Source organism: Onychostoma macrolepis, chromosome 13, assembly GCF_012432095.1.
Source record: "Onychostoma macrolepis isolate SWU-2019 chromosome 13, ASM1243209v1, whole genome shotgun sequence".
In the NCBI taxonomy this organism is placed as follows: domain Eukaryota; kingdom Metazoa; phylum Chordata; class Actinopteri; order Cypriniformes; family Cyprinidae; genus Onychostoma; species Onychostoma macrolepis.
In genome coordinates, this window is record NC_081167.1 from 18,322,302 (window position 1) to 18,342,059 (window position 19,758).

Genomic DNA, 19,758 nt, shown 5'->3' on the forward strand with positions numbered 1-19,758 from the left:
GTATTTTAAACATACAGACAAATATTCTTTTTTTTTCTTCTTATAATAAGAGTATTTAAGTGGGATAATTGTAAAAAAAAAAAAAAAAAAAAAAAGCTACTTTTGATGCTATATATTGCTTTTAAATAATTATTTATATTTAATAGATTTCATATGGCAAGGCAAGTTTATTGCACATTTCACACAAATCATACTCAATGGTAATTCAAAGTGTTTTACATAAATGAGAATTAAAATAATAATTAAAAATAATCACATTAATAAAAGCAAAGAGTAAAATTTTTTATTTTTTTAAATTATTTTAAATGAATTAGGCTACATAAAATACAGTGCAATCACATAACACAAAAATGGAATGAATATTAAATGTGCCAATTAACTGTGACTTGGCTTGACTTGACTTTACTTAGGTGATTTGTTATTAAATGTATTTTACCAAATAACTAAGTTACTTAAAGTTATAAGTTATCTAAGATAACAGTGAAGTTAGATAAAGATATCTAAGTAGTCTAACTAAACATCTTCCCCATCCTCTCGTCTGTGTCATTCGCGTTCATATATTTTGAAATTGTCCCTCGCCTGCTGCCGTAGTAAACAGTGATGGCTTCCTCCGAGACGCAGCCTCGCTTCGGTCAATCTGTTAAAGGTTTATTATCTGATAAAGTCACTTCTTGCAGTGGAGATGTGATCGCTCTAACCCGTCAAGTGTTGAAAGGATCCAGGAGCCAAGAAGTAAATATACGAAACGTTATATTGTTATATATATAAGGCGAGATATTTGCTTGCTATCTGTTTCCTCCTCATAGTAGTAACGTTACACACTGGAGGCAAGCCTCAAAACTTAGTATATCCTGGGATTGATATGCCCAAATATTTGCCATCAAATGATGTCCAGACAAGCGTTTCACTAGGTTTTAAGATAAAGCTGAATGCAGTTATCTCAAAAAACGAACAGTGGTCTCTTCTACTTTACAGCTGCTCAGCCAGGCAGCGAGAAATATGGTAATTCAAGAAGATGCAATTCTGCATTCTGAAGATGTAAGTGATGTAAAGGCAAAATTGTTTTCTTTATAAGAGTAACTGATTACATAAAATGCATATAAATAACAGTTGTCACTTTGTTTCTCCCAGTAATATTTCTTTATGACATTCAAATCTTTAGTTTTATGATCAAAGCTCTAGTTTTTTTTATTGTGGAGTGCAAATAATGCAATGCATTGATATGATTGAGAGTTATACTGTCCTCAAAACACTGTTGTATCATATTTTATGCTTTTTAGATTTTAATATGATTTTTAAAAATAGTGTATTGATAATCAAGTAACCCGATTAAGTTGCTTCTACTAAAAGGCATTTTACTTGCTAAAAAAGCATGAACTATCAGTCAGATGACAGAAGGCATGTAGTAGATTGTGTACAACTGATTTTCAGTAGCTTTGATCATGTTGATTGATATTTTAGAGGCCTTAGAATTCCATGTATCGAATATGATACAGTAGGCTACTTGTTGGCTATTTTATGTTTAATAAAGCAGATGTAACTTCTCCAAGTATCTTTATTCTTGCAGAGTCTACGGAAGATGTCTATTATAACAACCCACTTGCAGTATCAGTAAGTAGACAAGTATACATACATACTGCATTTATCTACATTAACATCTTGTACAGTACTAGTCAAAGGAAACACTCATATACCTCATAACCTTAAATCATTTTTGTTTAAGTTTTTCTGTTTTTGTAATTTAATTTTGTATATGAATAAAAATTGTGCCTTTGTTTGAGTTCCTTTACAAAGAAACTTTTTTCATTTGTATTGTATAAAGCACTATATAATAAACGTGACTTGACTTTAACTTTTCCCATACTTTAATTTGTGTTATTTCATTGTTTAGACTAAATAAAACAAAACTGAAATCTGATATATTTCTTTATCTTTTCAATCCAGGCAAGAGGCCATTCAAAAGAAGTAAGTCATTATATTTAGGTCATTCGAATTATTTAAATAATTGCATGTTATTTTTTGTGAATTTCTTTAAACCTTTGGTAACTCTTCATCTGTAATGTCTTTCATAGTGTAGAACACTCCAAAAACCTGCAGGACCAGCTCAAACACTTGATGAAATAACGGAGCCCTTCTAATAACATGCTGTGAATATCGCATTCTCTAGTTTTTAATTGATTTTGTAACAGTAGATCCCATCACTTTTTGAGACTGCAGATGATGGCTTATTGCATAGCAGATAGCTATTTAAAAAAAAAAAAAGGCACAGCCCAACATCCTTCTATTCTCTAACACCTGATTATGAATGGTCATGAATAACATGCATAAGACCTTCAAGTGAAGGCTTTTCTGTGGGAGATTGTTTCCAGTATTCGTATTTGCTTTTAGACATTTAGATCTTGCTTAGTCAAAATTTCCCAAATCACTGTACACCAAATGTACAAATTGTATTTTGTTCATTTATTTATGCCTTTTTTATGGTGTTGTTGTGCCAAATTTACTTGAATATATTTGTATAAAATGTCACACAGAATTGTTTCTGCTCATTTTGCTAATTCATTTTTAGGTCTAAGCTTGGAGCAACTTTATTAAATGTATGTGGAAAAGCAAATTAATGAACGTGTCCTTTGTTGAAAGTCCGACACAGGGATACGTGACAAAGTTTATCCCACATGCAATATCAGCAGCTCCTCTGCAAGGGCAAGCAGATGGATGTCCTAGACCTAGAGCAAGGCCTTGAGCATAACTATTCACTTCAACTAAGTTTTGACTTGTGTCTGCAAGACTTGTGCATATATCTTTTTGTTACAGTCAAAATATAACTGAGCATCAACATCTTGTTTCAACGTTGCAATACATTGGATGGTAACAACTGCATTTATAATATGTTGATATGTACTTACATACTGTTTTAATTAAATTTTTATAAAATAATGAATAATACAAGAAAATAATAGGAAATTCTGAGAAAAACATTAGTCATGCAATATCAACAGTTAAAAATGACAAAGATTAACTTTAAGTGCTTGGTAAAAGGTCTTGCATTATATGCACATCTGCCCATTCACATTCACAGGATCATCATGGGAGACCTTGAATTGGAAAGAATGTTCTGTACCTCCCAAGCTCAACTTATCAGTACTCAAGGTCTATAATAATGAAGTCTTGCAATCTGCCAAGAGCTTGTATTTTAAGCAAGTCTTGAGTTAATCATTACTATTAGGAGGTTTTTCAAAAGGATGATGTCTTACAACTTAATATATACAAAATATGTAGTGGGTATAAATAAATTATGTGGAATGTTCACAGCAATCGCTCAAAGCAACATTGAGTGCTTTCTCACATAATGAACCCCCATTAAAGATTATGCCATTTTAGCTTGTATATCCTTATTTAATTTACGAATCTATGCAAAAAAAGACATTTCTAGTTTGCTTTATGATACAGTATATGCACCATGTGCATATAATGTATAATAAAGCACACTAGAAATATTTACAGTGCTAAGAATGGTTGTAATGGTCTTTTGCTCTTCAGATGATCTGCAAAATCATCTTGCACATTTTATATTGCCCTGTTTGACTATATGAGTTATGTACAAGTGGTATTGATTTTGAAAAAGGATGAGAGTTGACAATGTATTATTGTCAGTGTTTTGGCTCCCTCTATAGGTAAAACACATTTCCATGGAGCAAATAAATTGTAGCGGAAGATTACAGGTTAATCGGCTTTATTGACTACAAGGGTGCAATCATGCAAGGACTATAATATTTCTCTCTCTCTCAAGTTCAAGTTCAAGTTGCTTTATTGGCATGACATTTGTGTGCAGTATTGCCAAAGCATGTAAATACAGAATCAAATACAGAATATAATTACATCATCAAAGTAAAAAAGAAGACAATAAATGAGTAATAAATGAGAGAAAATAAGTAGATAAATGCAATTAAATAAAAATAACTCTCTCTCTCTCTCTCTCTCTCTCTCTATATATATATATAATTTTATACTGATCACCTACTGCCTTCTTATATGGGCTAATAGAAATACAAACTAATACAAACAAATTTCCCAATATCATGCAGAAGAACAAGAAAGAGCAAGAAATGCACACTAAACTCTCTCTTTCTCTCTCTCTCTCTCTCAAAGTCAAAGACTTTTTTATTTTGTGAATGAACTATTATTATTAAAATTCTATTCAAACTATTTAAATATAAAATAGACACAATTTAGAATGTCTCATTATGTATGTTATATAGATAGTTCTAAATATAATGTTTTATTAAAATCGTTTTGTCTTGTACAATTTAAAGTCTCTCCAAAAGGTGACAAAATAAGGGCAATTTAAAATCACAGTCATAATGTATATTAGTATCCAAATTTTCTTCTTTCTGTGATTTTCTGAAACATCACAATCTATTTGGTTTGCCATTCAATTTAGTGGTTCTTTGAAGGAATTAAGAAAATACTTTTTGGACGTCTTTTGGAAATTGACATAATGAACGCATGAATGAAGGCGTTACGAGTTTGTTTATCTGGCAGAGAGACCCACGCGCGCTTACAAGCAAATAGAAAGCGAATCTTTTTTATCTGTGCGTCGTAATTTTATTATGCATTTCCTTATGTATCATTTACCGCATTACAATCGTCATACCGTTTTTCTCAGTTTTCAGAATTAACCCCGAGATTTCAATACGTTAATGCAATGTATTGGCCAGTAGTTTCAATGGTGACATGCCGTTGGCCGTCGATGACCACTCCCACCTTTTAGTTACCGCTCATTTTGATTGGTCTTTGGATACACCCACTACCGCGTTTAAGCCCGATAGCACCTCCTTCCCTCCGACATTCCGCGAGATGTAATTGGATGCCATTGGTCTTAATTAGCATACGCGATCGGATTGGTCAGAACGAGCGTCCGTCATTAGGCATCTGTACTCACAGCAGTTCACATAGAGCGTGCTGGTGTGTCATCGTGGTGCAGAGAGGCAGAGATACGCGGTGAGTAATGCCGGCCTTGTTGCTTGATGTCAGGACTGCTATAGAGAGGATGAAGGCGGACGCGGATTCCCTCTGACCGTGGCATCCTACATGCATTAACTAAAGTCTGCCCATTGTCAACATGGCAGAGCAATGGACCGCAGTGCCCACTTCTAATATGGCGGCGCTGAACCGGGCTAGATCATTGACTGTTATATTCTTAATTGTCAGCAGTTGTCTGATCAGTAGCATTGATGGCATAGACGCGCCAGAAGAGACTGTCATCATTGGCCTCCGGCTCGAGGACACGGACGAGGTGTCGTTTATGGACAGAGGCTTTTTGCGCGTCAGCGAGCGCTCTCATGTCAGGTTAAGGGTCTATGGGCAAAACATCAACAACGAGACGTGGTCCAAACTCGCCTTTACGGAACACAAAATCGGCAGCGCACCTGCGGAGAGCCAGAGCCCCGGGGACGCACCTGCCTCGCATCCCTGCGGCATCCGATCCTCCGATATCATCATCCTTCCCAACGTGGAGGTAAACAGAAAGACATCTGGGATTATTGAAATAGAGGTGAAACCTCTGCGAAAAACTGAGAAGAGCAAAGTATATTACCTGTGCATCGCCACAACCACACCTGGCGCGCAGGACTCGTGGTCCGAGAGCACCTGGATCTATCACGAGGGGCATGACACTAAAGTGATCGTGGTGGAGGAGAAGAAGTTCCTGCTGCCTTTCTGGCTGCAGGTGATTTTTATTGCCATGTTGTTGTGTTTGTCCGGCATGTTCAGCGGGCTGAATCTGGGACTGATGGCGCTGGATCCCATGGAGCTCCGGATTGTCCAAAACTGCGGGACTGAGAAGGAGAAGAATTACGCGAAGAAGATCGAGCCAGTCCGAAGCCAAGGAAACTACCTTCTGTGCTCTTTGCTGCTGGGAAATGTCTTGGTCAATACCACTTTGACTATCCTGCTCGATGACATCGCAGGATCAGGGCTGATCGCTGTAGTGGTGTCCACTATAGGGATCGTGATTTTTGGCGAAATCGTGCCACAAGCCATCTGCTCCAGGCATGGGCTCGCCGTGGGCGCAAACACTATACTCCTGACTAAATTCTTTATGATCCTCACTTTCCCTGCATCGTATCCCGTCAGTAAACTCCTGGACCACGTGTTGGGGCAGGAGATCGGCACTGTGTACAACAGGGAGAAGCTTCTGGAGATGCTCAGGGTGACAGATCCGTATAATGACCTGGTGAAAGAGGAGCTCAACATCATCCAGGGCGCTCTGGAGCTCAGGACTAAAACTGTGGAGGATGTCATGACGCCTTTGCGAGACTGCTTCATGATTGCCGCCGATGCCATCCTGGACTTCAACACCATGTCTGAGATCATGGAGAGCGGCTACACGCGAATACCTGTGTATGAGGGCGAGAGATGTCATATTGTGGACTTGCTGTTTGTCAAGGACCTGGCCTTTGTGGATCCAGATGACTGCACGCCGTTGAAAACCATCACCAAGTTCTACAGCCACCCTCTGCATTTTGTCTTCAATGATACAAAGCTGGATGCCATGCTCGAGGAGTTTAAAAAAGGTAAGTCAGTGCATTGTTTTTTTTTTTTTTTTTTTTTGAGCTACACCTTCAGTTGTTGAGGAATTCAGCTATATAATAAAACAAGTATGCTTGAGGACTTTAAAAAAAACATAAAGCTAACGTTATATACAGTTTCATTGTTGAAGAATTCACCTATAAGAGGTGGGGGTTTTAAAAGTATTAAAGTTATAGATAATGCTATTGTTTTTTTTTAAATATAATTCAGGTATATTATAATAAAACTATGTCCTCTTTATCATGACTACTTTCAGTAACCACTAAAGTTAGATTAAAAGTTAAGAGAGTCGCTAGCAAACAGAAGTCACGTTCGCCTGATGAGGTAACCATAGCAACAGTACGCTGCTCCAACTGGCGGTACGTCGAGTGAAACATCGGAAAACGTATCCCAGCGTTACTATTTATCGCTTTGTTACCACTGTTATTTGTTATATATTTACATATCATCACTACATCACAAAAAGTGTTTTATTTTAAAGAAAGTCTTAAAGAAATTGGACAAACTGTGTTGCAGGGCGACAGTTTGGTTGCACGTGAATTAGTAAGTAAAGCATTTCAAAATAATTTATGTATTATTTATAAATGTTAGTTAATATTTAGCTAATTAATGTTTTTATAAAGCCTTGAAGAGAAAATTTTCCCCCATGCTGGGCTTTGGGGGTCCTTGGGTCAGTAAAGATTTTAAGCATTGCTCTAAAGTAACATACAAAACAGACTCCATTAATATTCTGTTAATATTATTATTGGATGTAATATAAAATGTTGTGATGGTACCTGTTGATGATCTGTTCTCTCTGAGGTGTGGGGTTCAATGAAGACAGTTCAAGAAGAGTGAATTAAACTTCACCGTCAGTGATGCAAACGGGTCTCTGGCTCAGATAACACAGAGTTCAGGAAAAGGCCATATCCACTGCTAACCTAGACTTACATATAACCCAGGTTTTTATTTTACAACATCACATCCCATAAAGCTGTGTTTTATGATTGCTGTTTTGGGAATCATTCCTTCAACAGGCACTGAGTAATCATTCTGGCTTGTAATTGTCACTCGGTGCCCTGAGCAATCAGAACATGATGTCTGATTCTGAACCAGTGAATTATTTTATGACAGAAATACCAAACAGCAATATGAGTGGGTTAAGTTATGCCATTTCGTTTTGTAAGAATGCAGCTGTAACATATGTATTTAAATGGGTAAATGATATAGTTGTTTCAAAGTAGAAGCCAGTTTGGGTTGAAGTATTCTGCGTTCGATGGTAATTTACAAACACGCTGTCACCCAGTTGTGGACGCAGACCATAGTAGGACCATGGCCCAACATTCCACAAATTGTGGCTGAACAGGAAATGGTCTTAACCAGATTTGGGCAACAATTGAGGTATGTGTAGTACAGTGTCGAGCTTGAGTCCATCAACAAAGCCTGTCTTAGAAGCCCCCACATCTCCTGTGTAAAGGACTCCATATCACCCACATAAGCCTTTCTCTCCCTGTCTTTGTTGTGACTCGGCATAGCTTTCAAACTGTGTTTACTCAACACAAAAGTAGTGATATGCTGTTATGGTGAAAGCATGCTGTCACCTGATGTGTCAAAGGGCAAGTGACCATTAAGCTGCTGGTCTCCGATGGGTCTATATCTGTATGTTATCTATGTCCTCCTTATTCGAGGTTCCTCTTGGATATTATGCATCTGTACTGTTTGTTAAACTATTTTAATTTCCAGGTTATTTATTTCTGGCTGTTTTAATGTTTTGTACTCCGCTGTTTATTTTTATGTTTATTTTATTATCTTTATTGCTCGAGTTCAGGTTGTTGTTTGTTATGTAAGCAGCTTTGATTGTGGCTTCTTACTCTTGGCTTTTCTAGTTTTATAAAATGACTCTTCACAGGAATGAGAGGTATTTGCATTCAAAATGTTGTGGAGTTGGAATGCTTAATCCTGTAAGCAGGGTTAGGAATTCACAGGGTTAATTGATGTTTATGTTGACAAAACAAAGCGCATTTGGCAGACTTAAACATAAATCGTGTCATAAATAAGATGAAGCCACTTGTTTCCAGTAAAAACTCTTATAAGAATTATGCGTTGTTGTTACAGTTACAGCTGAGCAGCAAACTGATACGGGAAAAAGGAGGAAAAGGTCTAAATTATAAATATATTTATACATTTGTTATGTATTATATTACGAATATTGTTTTATAAAGTATATTACATTATGAATAATATACACTGCTGCTCAAAAGTTAGAGGTTACTAAGATCTCTTTTTTTCTCTCTTTTTTTTTAAAGAAATTACTACTGTTATTCAGTAAGGATGCATTAAAGTGATCAAAAGTGACTGTGAACCAAAAAGAAAAACACCAAGTTAACATAATGATTTCTGAAAGATAACATGACAGTGAATACTTGACTGGAGTAAGCAAAATTAATAAAAAATTCATTTTAATTTATATTTTAAGCTTTTCTTACAAAAACATTCAACTACAAATATCCTATTCTGTAGTACATATATTAATGTTAATAATATAGGTTGTAATGAATGCTTAAATGTACCATCGGTAGTTTTCTTTGTTACCAGTTTTAGTCGAAATTCTCATGTAATTATATCAGTTAAATGAGCATTTTGGGCTTTGAACGTCTTCTAGGTATAGATAAAGTTATACGTTTTTTTTAACATTTTAATTAAAGTAAAGATGTTTATGAGCACTGAAGTGTTCAGTATGTTGGGAAGCTTTAATATCTTGACATGTGACTTTAATGTAAGTGAGACTAACATAGAGGTCTGAAGAGAAGATTTGTAATTGAATATAAGCTAAAGTTAATTACATTTTGTGTTTGAAATAACTGTGCATGCACTATTATACAGTTTATGATGCTGTGAGTCATAGGCCTGCCACAGGGGAGAAGAATTTCCATTTCCGGGGTGAAATATTTAGTCTTTTCCTTGGGAACCTAAAGTTATTTTACTGTTTTAAAAAGTACTATTTAAAAAGGCACATCAGCCTTGATAAGTGCCTGCAACATTTGTAAGATGTTCCGTTAAAGCATCACAGACGTGCCACCCACAGTCCCATCTACTATTTATAGGGAAATTCCATTATGGAAAAACCTCATTCCATAAATAAGGTGGGAATGTACAAAATGTGTCTTTGTGTGTTGTCTAGTAACCATGTGTTCTGTTCACTTGTTCATCTCAAATGTTTAATATAAGGCCTTTCAAGAAAGCATTCCATCAATCCTTCTTGGGAGTTTTTTTTTTCCCCTCGAAAGAATGCTTCATGCTCGACAGCCATGTCTTGAGCATAGAAAGGAAGTGTCTTATTCTTACATGCCAGAGGTCATATTTTTATGCCTTGGGAAGTGTGGGAGAATTTTACGCTCTGTCTATAGACTACATGTATAAATTACCTCTTAAATGTTTGTTTTCAGGGAGATTTTTTACAGAAATTAATACTATTATTCAGCAAGGATGCATTAAATTGGTCAAAATAACATTTACATTGCCATAGTAGAGTTCTATTTCAAATAAATGTTTTTGATATATATATATATATATATATATATATATCACTGTTTCAAAAAATAAAAATAAAATTAAAAATGAAGAAGCACAGCTGTTTTTAAACTATAATAATAAGAAAGAAGAAATCAGCATATTAGAATTATTTCTGAAGGATCATGTGATACTAAAGACTGGAGTAATGGCTGCTGAAAATTCAGTGTTGCCATTACAAGAATAAATTAAAATATGAAATATATTAAAATAGTAAACAGGTATTTTTTTATTTTATTTTTTTAAATGTAATAATATTTTTTGCAATATTACAGTTTCTACTGTATTTTTGATCAGATAAATGCAACATAATTCTGTAGTTCATAAAAGCTAGAAATGTGAAAGAACATTTATTTGAATACACTTCGGAATATCTTCTCAAAGTGTTTAAAATCAAACAGTCAAACTTTTTATTATTTGCTGTTAAAGCCTCTGTGACACTCTGTGGGCATTTCTTGGAAACTCAAAACAATGGCTCTTCTTCTCTAGATTCTTTGGATATAAGACTTGTGTTCTCAGTTTGGCTGGAACTGGACTGAACCAATGAAAGATAATTTACTGTGTCTTATTTGGTTCACTGTCTAAATCTCTTTTAAGATCAGATAGATCAAGGGTGAGAGATGTGGGCAGCCTGGACTATAACAAAGAGGGGCTGTTAAACAGTTTTTTATTTACAAAATAATCTTATTTTCCCACTGATTTCAAGTCATGCTGGTTTTAAATGAAAACAAACTTATGTTTCCTCAGGCCAGTATTGGTGCTTACTGAATCCAACAGGCGTGAAACAGGCCTGCACGTCCCTTTGACCAAGCACATGGTAAAGTAAGATTGGTCAGTCATTAACTCGGGTCTCTCTGCTGCCCAGTAGTTTTTTTTTTTTTTTTTTAAAGAAACCGCTTCTTCTTGTTTGCTGCTATATACTGGTATTTATGGAAAGGTTTTATATGGACACCCTACATAATGGATTGCTACAGTGCCACTCCGGTGAGAGCATTGCCCAAGTGGAATGGAAACTTCATTTCAGATCTAATATTAGCTCTGGCTCCGGAAAATTCCTTTTAAATGATCACTAGCTGAGAAACAGGAAAAGAATTTCTTTAACGTTTTGGTTGACAGTGCTGGGCAGGAATTTTTTAAGCAGCTTATCAAGGAGGTCCTGGGAAAACAGATGTGGAACCATGAGAGATTTGCTAAGAAAACGCGATGGATCGTTGTCTGTTTCCAAGAACCTTATGTTTGAACAGTCACAACTGTCAAATAATAACTCTCTCATGGTTCATAGTAAGCATGCATGACATATTTTAATCATAAACCAACAGAACTGTGATTCTGTGGGGTTTAGTGCATTTATGGTTGTTTAGGGTACAGGGGGACCACCATGTCCGAAATGATCTTGGGAGATACCTCATAAACTTATAGTGTAATTGTATTTGTTTTTTGCTGTGGCAGGTAAATCCCATCTGGCCATTGTCCAAAGAGTGAATAACGAAGGAGAGGGAGACCCATTCTATGAGGTTCTGGGCATCGTCACGCTAGAAGACGTCATTGAGGAAATCATCAAATCTGAGATTCTTGATGAGACTGACTTGTACAGTAAGTACCATTTACATTTACAAATCTTGCACATGCTATTATCCAAACATATGAGTTTATTCTATTTTATTCAACTTATGGGTGATTGACTTGCACTCATTCATTTTTTTCCAAAATACATAGTTTATACATACAGTGACTTGAATGCACGTCTTCTATGATGAGCAAGTTTTTAATTTAATTTAATTTTTTTTTTTTTTTTTTAAATGTATGTAAATATCAGGAAATTTTATCACCTAATATCTATTCATGAATAATTCATGATAATTTTATTAAAAATATGTTTACCCTCGCATGTATTCAAGGTAATTCATTTGATTTAGATTTATTAAATTGAAACTTTAATTGAAAATAGAATTTAAAAATTTCAAAACCATATAAATCAAAAATAAATACAAAGACTACCTAATCTGAGAACCTGGCACAAGACTTTTAAACTTGATTTCAAAGTGATTTTTTCTTTCTTTAACGCAATGTACATAAAACCATCTAACCATGTCATCTTGTTATTCCCAAATGAAAGCTGACAACAAGACGAAAAAGAGGATAGCTCACAGAGAGAGGAAACAGGACTTCTCCGCTTTCAAACCTACAGATAATGAGTTGAGCGTGAAAATATCACCACAGCTTCTTCTGGCCGCACTGCGTTTCCTGGCAACTGGTACTGATGTCCAGCATGTAACTACATGTGTCTCTGTTTTTATGATTAAGAATGCAATCACAAACTTGTAAAGCATTCTTAACCCCATCTTTTTTATTCTTCCTGCAGAGGTGGAGTCATTCAGTACAGCTCAAATGTCAGAGAAAATCCTCCTGCGCTTGCTGAAACATCCTAACGTCATCCAGGAGCTCAAATATGATGACAAGAACAAGAAAATGTCAGAGCACTACCTCTTTCACCGCAACAAGCCTGTGGACTACTTCATCCTCATCTTACAGGTATGAGTTCTGATTGAAAAGTCACAAAGGCTTGTGAGGTTCACAGGATTGAAATCTCAAAGCTCTGTTCCAAAACCTAGTGAGCTGTCTACCTAGACAGCGTTTTATAGCAAAAGCTGTTGCAAAGGGTTGGTCGCCTTCTTCTAAGACTCCTTATTTTGAACAGATTTAATTCAACCACTTTACTGAGTTTTATCTCAAATACTTGTGACTGTTGGCCCACAGGGGAAGGTGGAGGTTGAGGCTGGAAAGGAGGGGATGAAGTTTGAAGCTGGTGCCTTCTCTTATTATGGAGTGCTGGCTTTAACCTCTTCACCAGGTCTGAATGATGGATTTTCTCACCTCTAAATGTCAGGATTTTTATGAAAATAACTGATGATTTTATGAAATGTGCGATATTTGGTCATGAAAGAAAGAATCTCATCTCTGTAGTTTTTACACTCTTTCGTATGGTTGATTTCTTCATTTTATACAACTCTTTCTACCAAATCATGCATGATGTTGTTTGCTCTCAGATTCATTAAACATGCTTCCGACTCTCTTTAATCTCATTATGTAAATGCACACTATGCAAATGATTACTCTTTTGGTTCTTGATGGAATTCTGTGTAAATCATATGTCTTCCCCATGATTTCCTTTTGTCTTTCCCTTTATTTTTCCCTCCCTTCCTCTTGCTCTCCAGTTCCTCTCTCCTTGTCTCGAACCTTTGTGGTGAGCAGGGCAGAATCGCTGGCAGGATCTCCAGGTACCGCACTCGTTTCTTCACCCCTTTTCATTCCTTCCACTGAATCCTCCATTTCACATTAGAATCTGAAGATTGGAATGGTGCATTAAGAGTTTTCCTTGTTCAAGGTCCTCATTTTCTTTTACGAAGTAACTGTCAGTAGTCTGATAATGGTCATGGGAGCTTATAAGCAATGATCCGATGAACTGATTAACCGTTTTCAAAATTGATAATAATAAGAAATGTTTCTTGAGCACCAAATCAGCATATTAGAATGATTTCTAAAGGATCATGTGAAACTGAAGATGGCTGCTGAAAATTTGTTGCCACAAGAATAAATCGTTTTAAAATATATTAAATTAGAAAAAAATTATTTCACAATATATTAATGTATTTAACAATATTTCACAATGTTACAGTTTTTTTTTTTTTTTCATCTGATATGGTGACTAATTAATGGTAATTTTACCAACCCAAACGTTTTTAATGCTACTGTTCAAACCATTTGTTGTTTAATAAAAAAATTTCATATGAAGCAAATTGGTTGTGTATATTTTTCTAAATTTAAAAAATCCACACGGTTAGACATCTGACCCTGGGATTATATACATTCCAGTGTAATGACTGTTGGACTGCTTCCCCACAGACACCCTTTGAACTGTTTCTTTAAGAAGTGGAGAACCTAATCTTATTTTGATTAAAAACTCTTCACCTTGCATTACGTGTGAGTTATTAAGCAGATGCTCTAATCTTAATTATGTCACTCTCTGGCGAAGTTTGGAAACGTGTAAAAAGGGAATGGATTATATCCATTGTTTTATCAGCAAAACAAAAGGTAGTGCCAAAAGAATGCTAGAAGTCATTTGTTAATGGTTGTTTTTCATTATTTATGTTAATTATTTGGCTATGTAAGCAAATCCTCACTGGATTTCTAGCAGAGGAAGATCTAAGTCACATTAAATGGCTGCTACATCACAAATTTGGATTGTAAACAAACGAAGCTCAACTTTTGTGTCTAAACACACAAAAGAATTCCACAGCACGGTTCATGAGAAGAGACAGGGCATCCAAAATGAATGGAACATCAGACAAGAATCTTTTGTTTTGTTTGTTTACATCACAGCAACACCAGCAGCTGACCACTGACCTGCATGTTACCCTTTATTTGCTATACAGAAAATAAGTCACCTCCACGACCGTTCGGACTCAACCACTCGGACTCCCTGAACAGGAGTGACCGGATGGAGGCGGTCACTCCCACGCTGGGCAGCAGCAACAACCAGCTCAACTCCTTCCTGCAGGTCTACGTGCCAGACTACTCAGTGAGAGCCGCCTCTGACCTGCTCTACATCAAGGTCTGAATGCTGCTGGGAATTTATATTGCCCTTCTGAACTCAAACTGGCTTATTTGTAATGCATGGAATTGCTGAAACTTGCAGTTTGACTCGTAAATTCCTATCTGACCACATGTCATGTTAAAATTGAAAATCACGTTCACAATCAGAAGCTCTATTCAAATGAATGGTGTCATGCAGCTTGTATAGAGGATTTGAAACTCTTTGATGCCCAAATATGATGATCCTACTTCCTAAAATATAAAGACAGCTATATTTATACCGTGACACAAAAATATTAAGTGTAATATTATACATTTCCAAAATAAATAACTGGCCTTTACAGAGATTCCAAAAAACTGGGTGTTTGGGTTTGTAAGTTGATGAAAAGCTAATAATCAATTAAATCTTAAAAATAAATAAATACATTTAAAATTTTGCTCTTCAAAATAAAACACTTAAAAAGATGAAATATTGTATTTGTGTACTTGTATATCTTGTGACAATTAACTGACGTCAAATATTTGATGTGAGAAGGGTTTGGTTAGGGAATCCCTGTACTAGAGCTAAGTAAATTATTAAAATATTTTCTGGAAATTATTTACTTGGTATTAACCACTGAAAGATTTCTGAACGTATGTCATGAGAACCTAGGAACAGATTTAGTTTTTATTTCTTACTGTTAAAAATTAGAACTGCCAATAGAATCAAATAATTCTATGAAAATGAAAGAAAAATGATTAATCTGTCTATTTTTATCTTTAGAAAGCTGATTGAAAGTAACAATTCAATTTGGTGGATGTGTTAAAAATAACAGTTACACATATTTTATATTTTCATTTAACATGTTAATTTACACAACCCATTAAAAAAAGTCTAAAGTCTCCTTGAAACAACTTGCAGCCATAATTTAGTGACTATATAGTTCAGTGCATTTGAAATCCACTTAAATCTGAAAATATCAGTGTGAATTTCCATGATGCTTCTATTCAAAGCAACTTAAAATGATATAAAAAATACAACCGCATGTGATTAATTACAGATATTAGCTGTACCACATTACAGAAAGTCCAAAATAGACCAGTATAATTATGTCTCATTAATTCTTCTTCTCCTTCTGTCAGGTGACCCGCCAGCAGTATCAGAACGCCCTTATGGCATCTCGCATGGACAAGACACCCCAGTCCACAGACAGCGAGTTCACCAAGATCGAGCTGACCTTCACAGAGCATCAGGATGGACCACTGGACGAATCAGCCACTCTTTTGACCACCAACGCACACAGACCCAACCACACCAGTCACAGCGACGGGGCAATTTAACCACCCTCAGTGAAGAGAGATGGCAAAAGAGCGCAAACGGCTCCGTTAGCCTCTCCCTTTCCACGTACTGAGCGAGAGGCCTTCTCGTACACCAGGCAGCTTCACTTCCTCTCATCACGGTCGATTTCCAAGGGGAACATACGCAAAGACTACAATGTGAAGGGCCGCATATCCCACAATGCATGCACTAATGACCTTAACACCTTTTGTAGGCAGCGGATCAGTCAGGGACCACCACATCATTCTCGTTCGCTCATTTGATCGAGGACGGACACACTTGAAAATACACACTTTCACTTTGGAGGAGCAAGGTGACGACCCACACCACACCTCGACCAGACATGATACCAGAAGGACAAAGAAATAACGGTGCCTTTAGACAGCGCTTGGTTACTGTCAACAAAGGAGGCCCCCGAGGGCCCGGGCCACACGGAGCTCTCCAAAATCTTCCATTCGACCCAGGAAACCTGAGCAGATGCAGCCACAGATGAGATCTCAGCGACCGTGAGGCTTGTAAACATTCGACGGAGATCAATATCCCCAGAATGCATCTCAGCCTATCAGAAGAGGCCTCACGACCAAAGACATTTGGCATAGACAGGATAAAACAGGCGGCATAATTGTGGGTCATTTGTGAGAATTTGTGACAAAAACAGCAGCCTCGGACACGACACGCATAAGCAGGCAAAATGGCGTTTGTCTGGACTGTGCCAAATAACACCAACAACGATTTCTTCTGCCCAGGTTAATCCACGTCACACGCAGATGTGCTACGTACAGCGTTCGCAGTACAAAGAAATCAAATGTGTTTACATATGAGGGCCTTTTTCATCTATATATATATATAGAAAAAGAGATTTTTTACGTCAGTCCTGATTGTGCTGAGGTACAGCGTCACCTATTTTAAGGTGAATAGAGTATACGTCTCATGACTGGTTCCATTTTTACGTACGTCGGACCACTCTTTATTAACGATACGTTTTTGATTTTCAGTGCTTTTGTTGTAATCACGTAACTCTTAATTTTTAAAAGAAACATTTTGTATGTCACACCTACCTTTCTTCAGATAGTTGCTAGCTGCGTTTAGGACCTCAAAGACACTATTTCAGGAACTTACACTGTAACTTATATCTCCTCTTCAGATTCCACTATTGCTCTTTTTTCTTATTGTTTTTAGAAAAGCTATTCGTGTAGGACTCAATGTCATGGGATTGTAAAAGAGGTACTTGATTTATTGAATTTAAAACAGATGAAAAAGGAAAATAATTCAGCATTAATGTATTTATTTGGTTTAAGATTACATTAACGCTCTTGATACAAAGGGGAACGAATCTCTGGCTGATGTTTTTATCCGCTGACTGTTTGTTTTTTTTATCAGAACCTCCTGAGGCGCTTCTGTCAGATGCGTAAAGCCACTGGATATCAGGACATTCACGTCTCAAGAGTTTATGTAGCAACCTCTCAGTGCAATAGTGCAACAGCTATGCAGGGACAATCATGACCAATTAATGTGCTCACAGGTAGGACAAAGTATCCGAAAGTAAACTAGTGGAATTTAATTTAATGAGACTGAGAGGTAGAGTAAGTCTGTTAGATTAACACAACTACTGTTTAGGGGCTTGAGATGTGGAGTAGTGATTGTTGAACACTAACAAAGGCTTCGGTCAGCATTCCTGTTCTTGTTACATCAACCGCTTATTCCAGTTTTTTCACACTGTGTTAAAGAGGAACGCCCATTCATTTCACTTAAAGCATTCGGTGATGTCCTACAGATCAGATCAGTGTTTTCACGTCGGATCGCCTGCCTTAGAAAAGAGGAAACGTCTTCAAAAATGTGGTGCTCTAACATGCGTTTTGAGTCTGTCATACATTGCTGCTATTTTCAATCTTGAATGTGTATAGAGATACTGTACAGTCATAAATCAGAGAGTACTATTGTATGCTTACATACTATAAACCAGACAATGCTATATCAGATTTAAATATACATATATATATATATATATATGTATATAATGCAGATGGAAATTGCTATAATAAAACTGTTTGACAACTTTATGGTTGCCTACATTTTGATTTGTTTTTAATATTTATTTAATGTTTCTAATAAGATTGATCAGATGGTGAGAGATATAATGCTAGTTCAGGTGTATAATATAGAATACAATTTAAACAGCAAATAAATCAACCTGAAAATTGATGCAAATAAATGAACACTTTTTACACAATATTTTACTCTTAATAATAATGACTACGATTTTTTAAAACAGAAAATTAATAGATTTGAATTGCCCTGGACTGTTTTGAAGCAATTACCAGCCCTTATATTATGTTGCGCAACTTGGGGGTCAATTTGATCCATTTAATTTTTTTGGTTGGTGGAAATTCTAATTAACCCATTTTTGTGTGTGTGTGTGACTTTTTCTCATGTAGGGTAATGAAAATGCCTGCAAAGTGCTGACAGTGTTGACAACTATGTTGTGCGTACAAAATTTGAGGGTATTTACAAATATGAATTTGGCAGATGCTTTTATCAGAAGAATCTTGTGCCAGGGCCAGTTGTCTAGGGCCAGTTGTTCAAAAAGCTTAATCTGGATCCAAATGATCTGGATTTGGACATCCCATGTTTTGCTATCCAGGATCAGGTAATCCAGTTTACTTTTCTGATGGTTTTTCAAAGAAAAATTGGACTGGATCACAATGATCCAGATACACACTTTTTCTGATTACCAAATCTGGATTTCTAGTGCACTACGGAGCCATTAAAGGGACATGGTAATGAGGAAAAAATGTCAATGCTTTTGCTCACATTTAACAAAAACCCACCAATTCACTATCTCAACAAATTAGAATATGGTGACATGCCAATTAGCTAATCAACTCAAAACACCTGCAAAGGTTTCCTGAGCCTTCAAAATGGTCTCTCAGTTTGGTTCACTAGGCTACACAATCATGGGGAAGACTGCTGATCTGACAGTTGTCCAGAAGACAATCATTGACACCCTTCACAAGGAAGGTAAGCCACAAACATTCATTGCCAAAGAAGCTGGCTATTCACAGAGTGCTGTATCCAAGCATGTTAACAGAAAGTTGAGTGGAAGGAAAAAGTGTGCACAACCAACCGAGAGAACCGCAGCCTTATGAGGATTGTCAAGCAAAATTGATTCAAGAATTTGGGTGAACTTCACAAGGAATGGACTGAGGCTGGGGTCAAGGCATCAAGAGTCACCACACACAGAAGTGTCAAGGAATTTGGCTACAGTTGTCGTATTCCTCTTGTTAAGCCACTCCTGAACCACAGACAACGTCAGAGGCGTCTTACCTGGGCTAAGGTGAAGAAGAACTGGACTGTTGCCCAGTGGTCCAAAGTCCTCTTTTCAGATGAGAGCAAGTTTTGTATTTCATTTGGAAACCAAGGTCCTAGAGTCTGGAGGAAGGGTGGAGAAGCTCATAGCCCAAGTTGCTTGAAGTCCAGTGTTAAGTTTCCACAGTCATTGCAATTTGGGTGCAATGTCATCTGCTGGTGTTGGTCCATTGTGTTTTTTGAAAACCAAAGTCACTGCACCTGTTAACCAAGAAATTTTGGAGCACTGCATGCTTCCTTCTGCTGACCAGCTTTTTAAAGATGCTGATTTGATCTTCCAGCAGGATTTGGCACCTGCCCACACTGCCAAAAGCACCAAAAGTTGGTTAAATGACCATGGTGTT

At 36.6% G+C, this 19,758-nt stretch overlaps 2 protein-coding genes across 5 annotated transcripts; both read left to right on the plus strand.

Annotated features, from left to right (window-relative positions):
* The first annotated feature begins 539 nt into the window (after nucleotides 1–539).
* Nucleotides 540–2,611, plus strand: borcs7 (BLOC-1 related complex subunit 7). 3 transcript variants are annotated; one of them, XM_058796134.1, is made up of 5 exons: nucleotides 564–732; nucleotides 976–1,038; nucleotides 1,568–1,611; nucleotides 1,945–1,965; nucleotides 2,078–2,611. In XM_058796134.1, the coding sequence occupies exons 1-5, from the start codon at nucleotides 601–603 to the stop codon at nucleotides 2,136–2,138; spliced, it is 321 nt and encodes a 106-aa protein (XP_058652117.1). In that variant the 5' UTR covers nucleotides 564–600; the 3' UTR covers nucleotides 2,139–2,611. The 3 variants fall into 3 exon arrangements, with proteins under 3 accessions (XP_058652119.1, XP_058652117.1, XP_058652118.1); XM_058796135.1 differs by having other exon boundaries at nucleotides 573–732; nucleotides 2,073–2,611; XM_058796136.1 differs by lacking the exon at nucleotides 976–1,038 and having other exon boundaries at nucleotides 540–732.
* Nucleotides 2,612–4,226: 1,615 nt separating this feature from the next.
* cnnm2a (cyclin and CBS domain divalent metal cation transport mediator 2a) lies at nucleotides 4,227–18,108 on the plus strand. Of its 2 annotated transcripts, XM_058796456.1 has the most exons (8): nucleotides 4,275–6,572; nucleotides 11,587–11,730; nucleotides 12,254–12,391; nucleotides 12,500–12,669; nucleotides 12,895–12,988; nucleotides 13,353–13,415; nucleotides 14,571–14,749; nucleotides 15,853–18,108. In XM_058796456.1, exons 1-8 carry the CDS (start codon nucleotides 5,120–5,122, stop codon nucleotides 16,048–16,050), a joined length of 2,439 nt encoding a protein of 812 aa, XP_058652439.1. In that variant the 5' UTR covers nucleotides 4,275–5,119; the 3' UTR covers nucleotides 16,051–18,108. The 2 variants fall into 2 exon arrangements, with proteins under 2 accessions (XP_058652440.1, XP_058652439.1); XM_058796457.1 differs by lacking the exon at nucleotides 13,353–13,415 and having other exon boundaries at nucleotides 4,227–6,572.
* The last annotated feature ends 1,650 nt before the right edge of the window (nucleotides 18,109–19,758 follow it).

What these genes read in the sequence shown, in the direction of transcription:
- borcs7 (XM_058796134.1), top strand. Translation starts at nt 601, where the DNA reads ATGGCTTCCTCCGAGACGCAGCCTCGCTTCGGTCAATCTGTTAAAGGT. An exon ending in AAGGATCCAGGAGCCAAGAA is followed by an intron (nt 733 to 975) that starts GTAAATATACGA and finishes TCTACTTTACAG; the next exon opens with CTGCTCAGCCAGGCAGCGAG. An exon ending in CAATTCTGCATTCTGAAGAT is followed by an intron (nt 1,039 to 1,567) that starts GTAAGTGATGTA and finishes TTATTCTTGCAG; the next exon opens with AGTCTACGGAAGATGTCTAT.
- cnnm2a (XM_058796456.1), top strand. Translation starts at nt 5,120, where the DNA reads ATGGCAGAGCAATGGACCGCAGTGCCCACTTCTAATATGGCGGCGCTG. An exon ending in GCTCGAGGAGTTTAAAAAAG is followed by an intron (nt 6,573 to 11,586) that starts GTAAGTCAGTGC and finishes TTGCTGTGGCAG; the next exon opens with GTAAATCCCATCTGGCCATT. An exon ending in CTGACCTGCTCTACATCAAG is followed by an intron (nt 14,750 to 15,852) that starts GTCTGAATGCTG and finishes TCCTTCTGTCAG; the next exon opens with GTGACCCGCCAGCAGTATCA.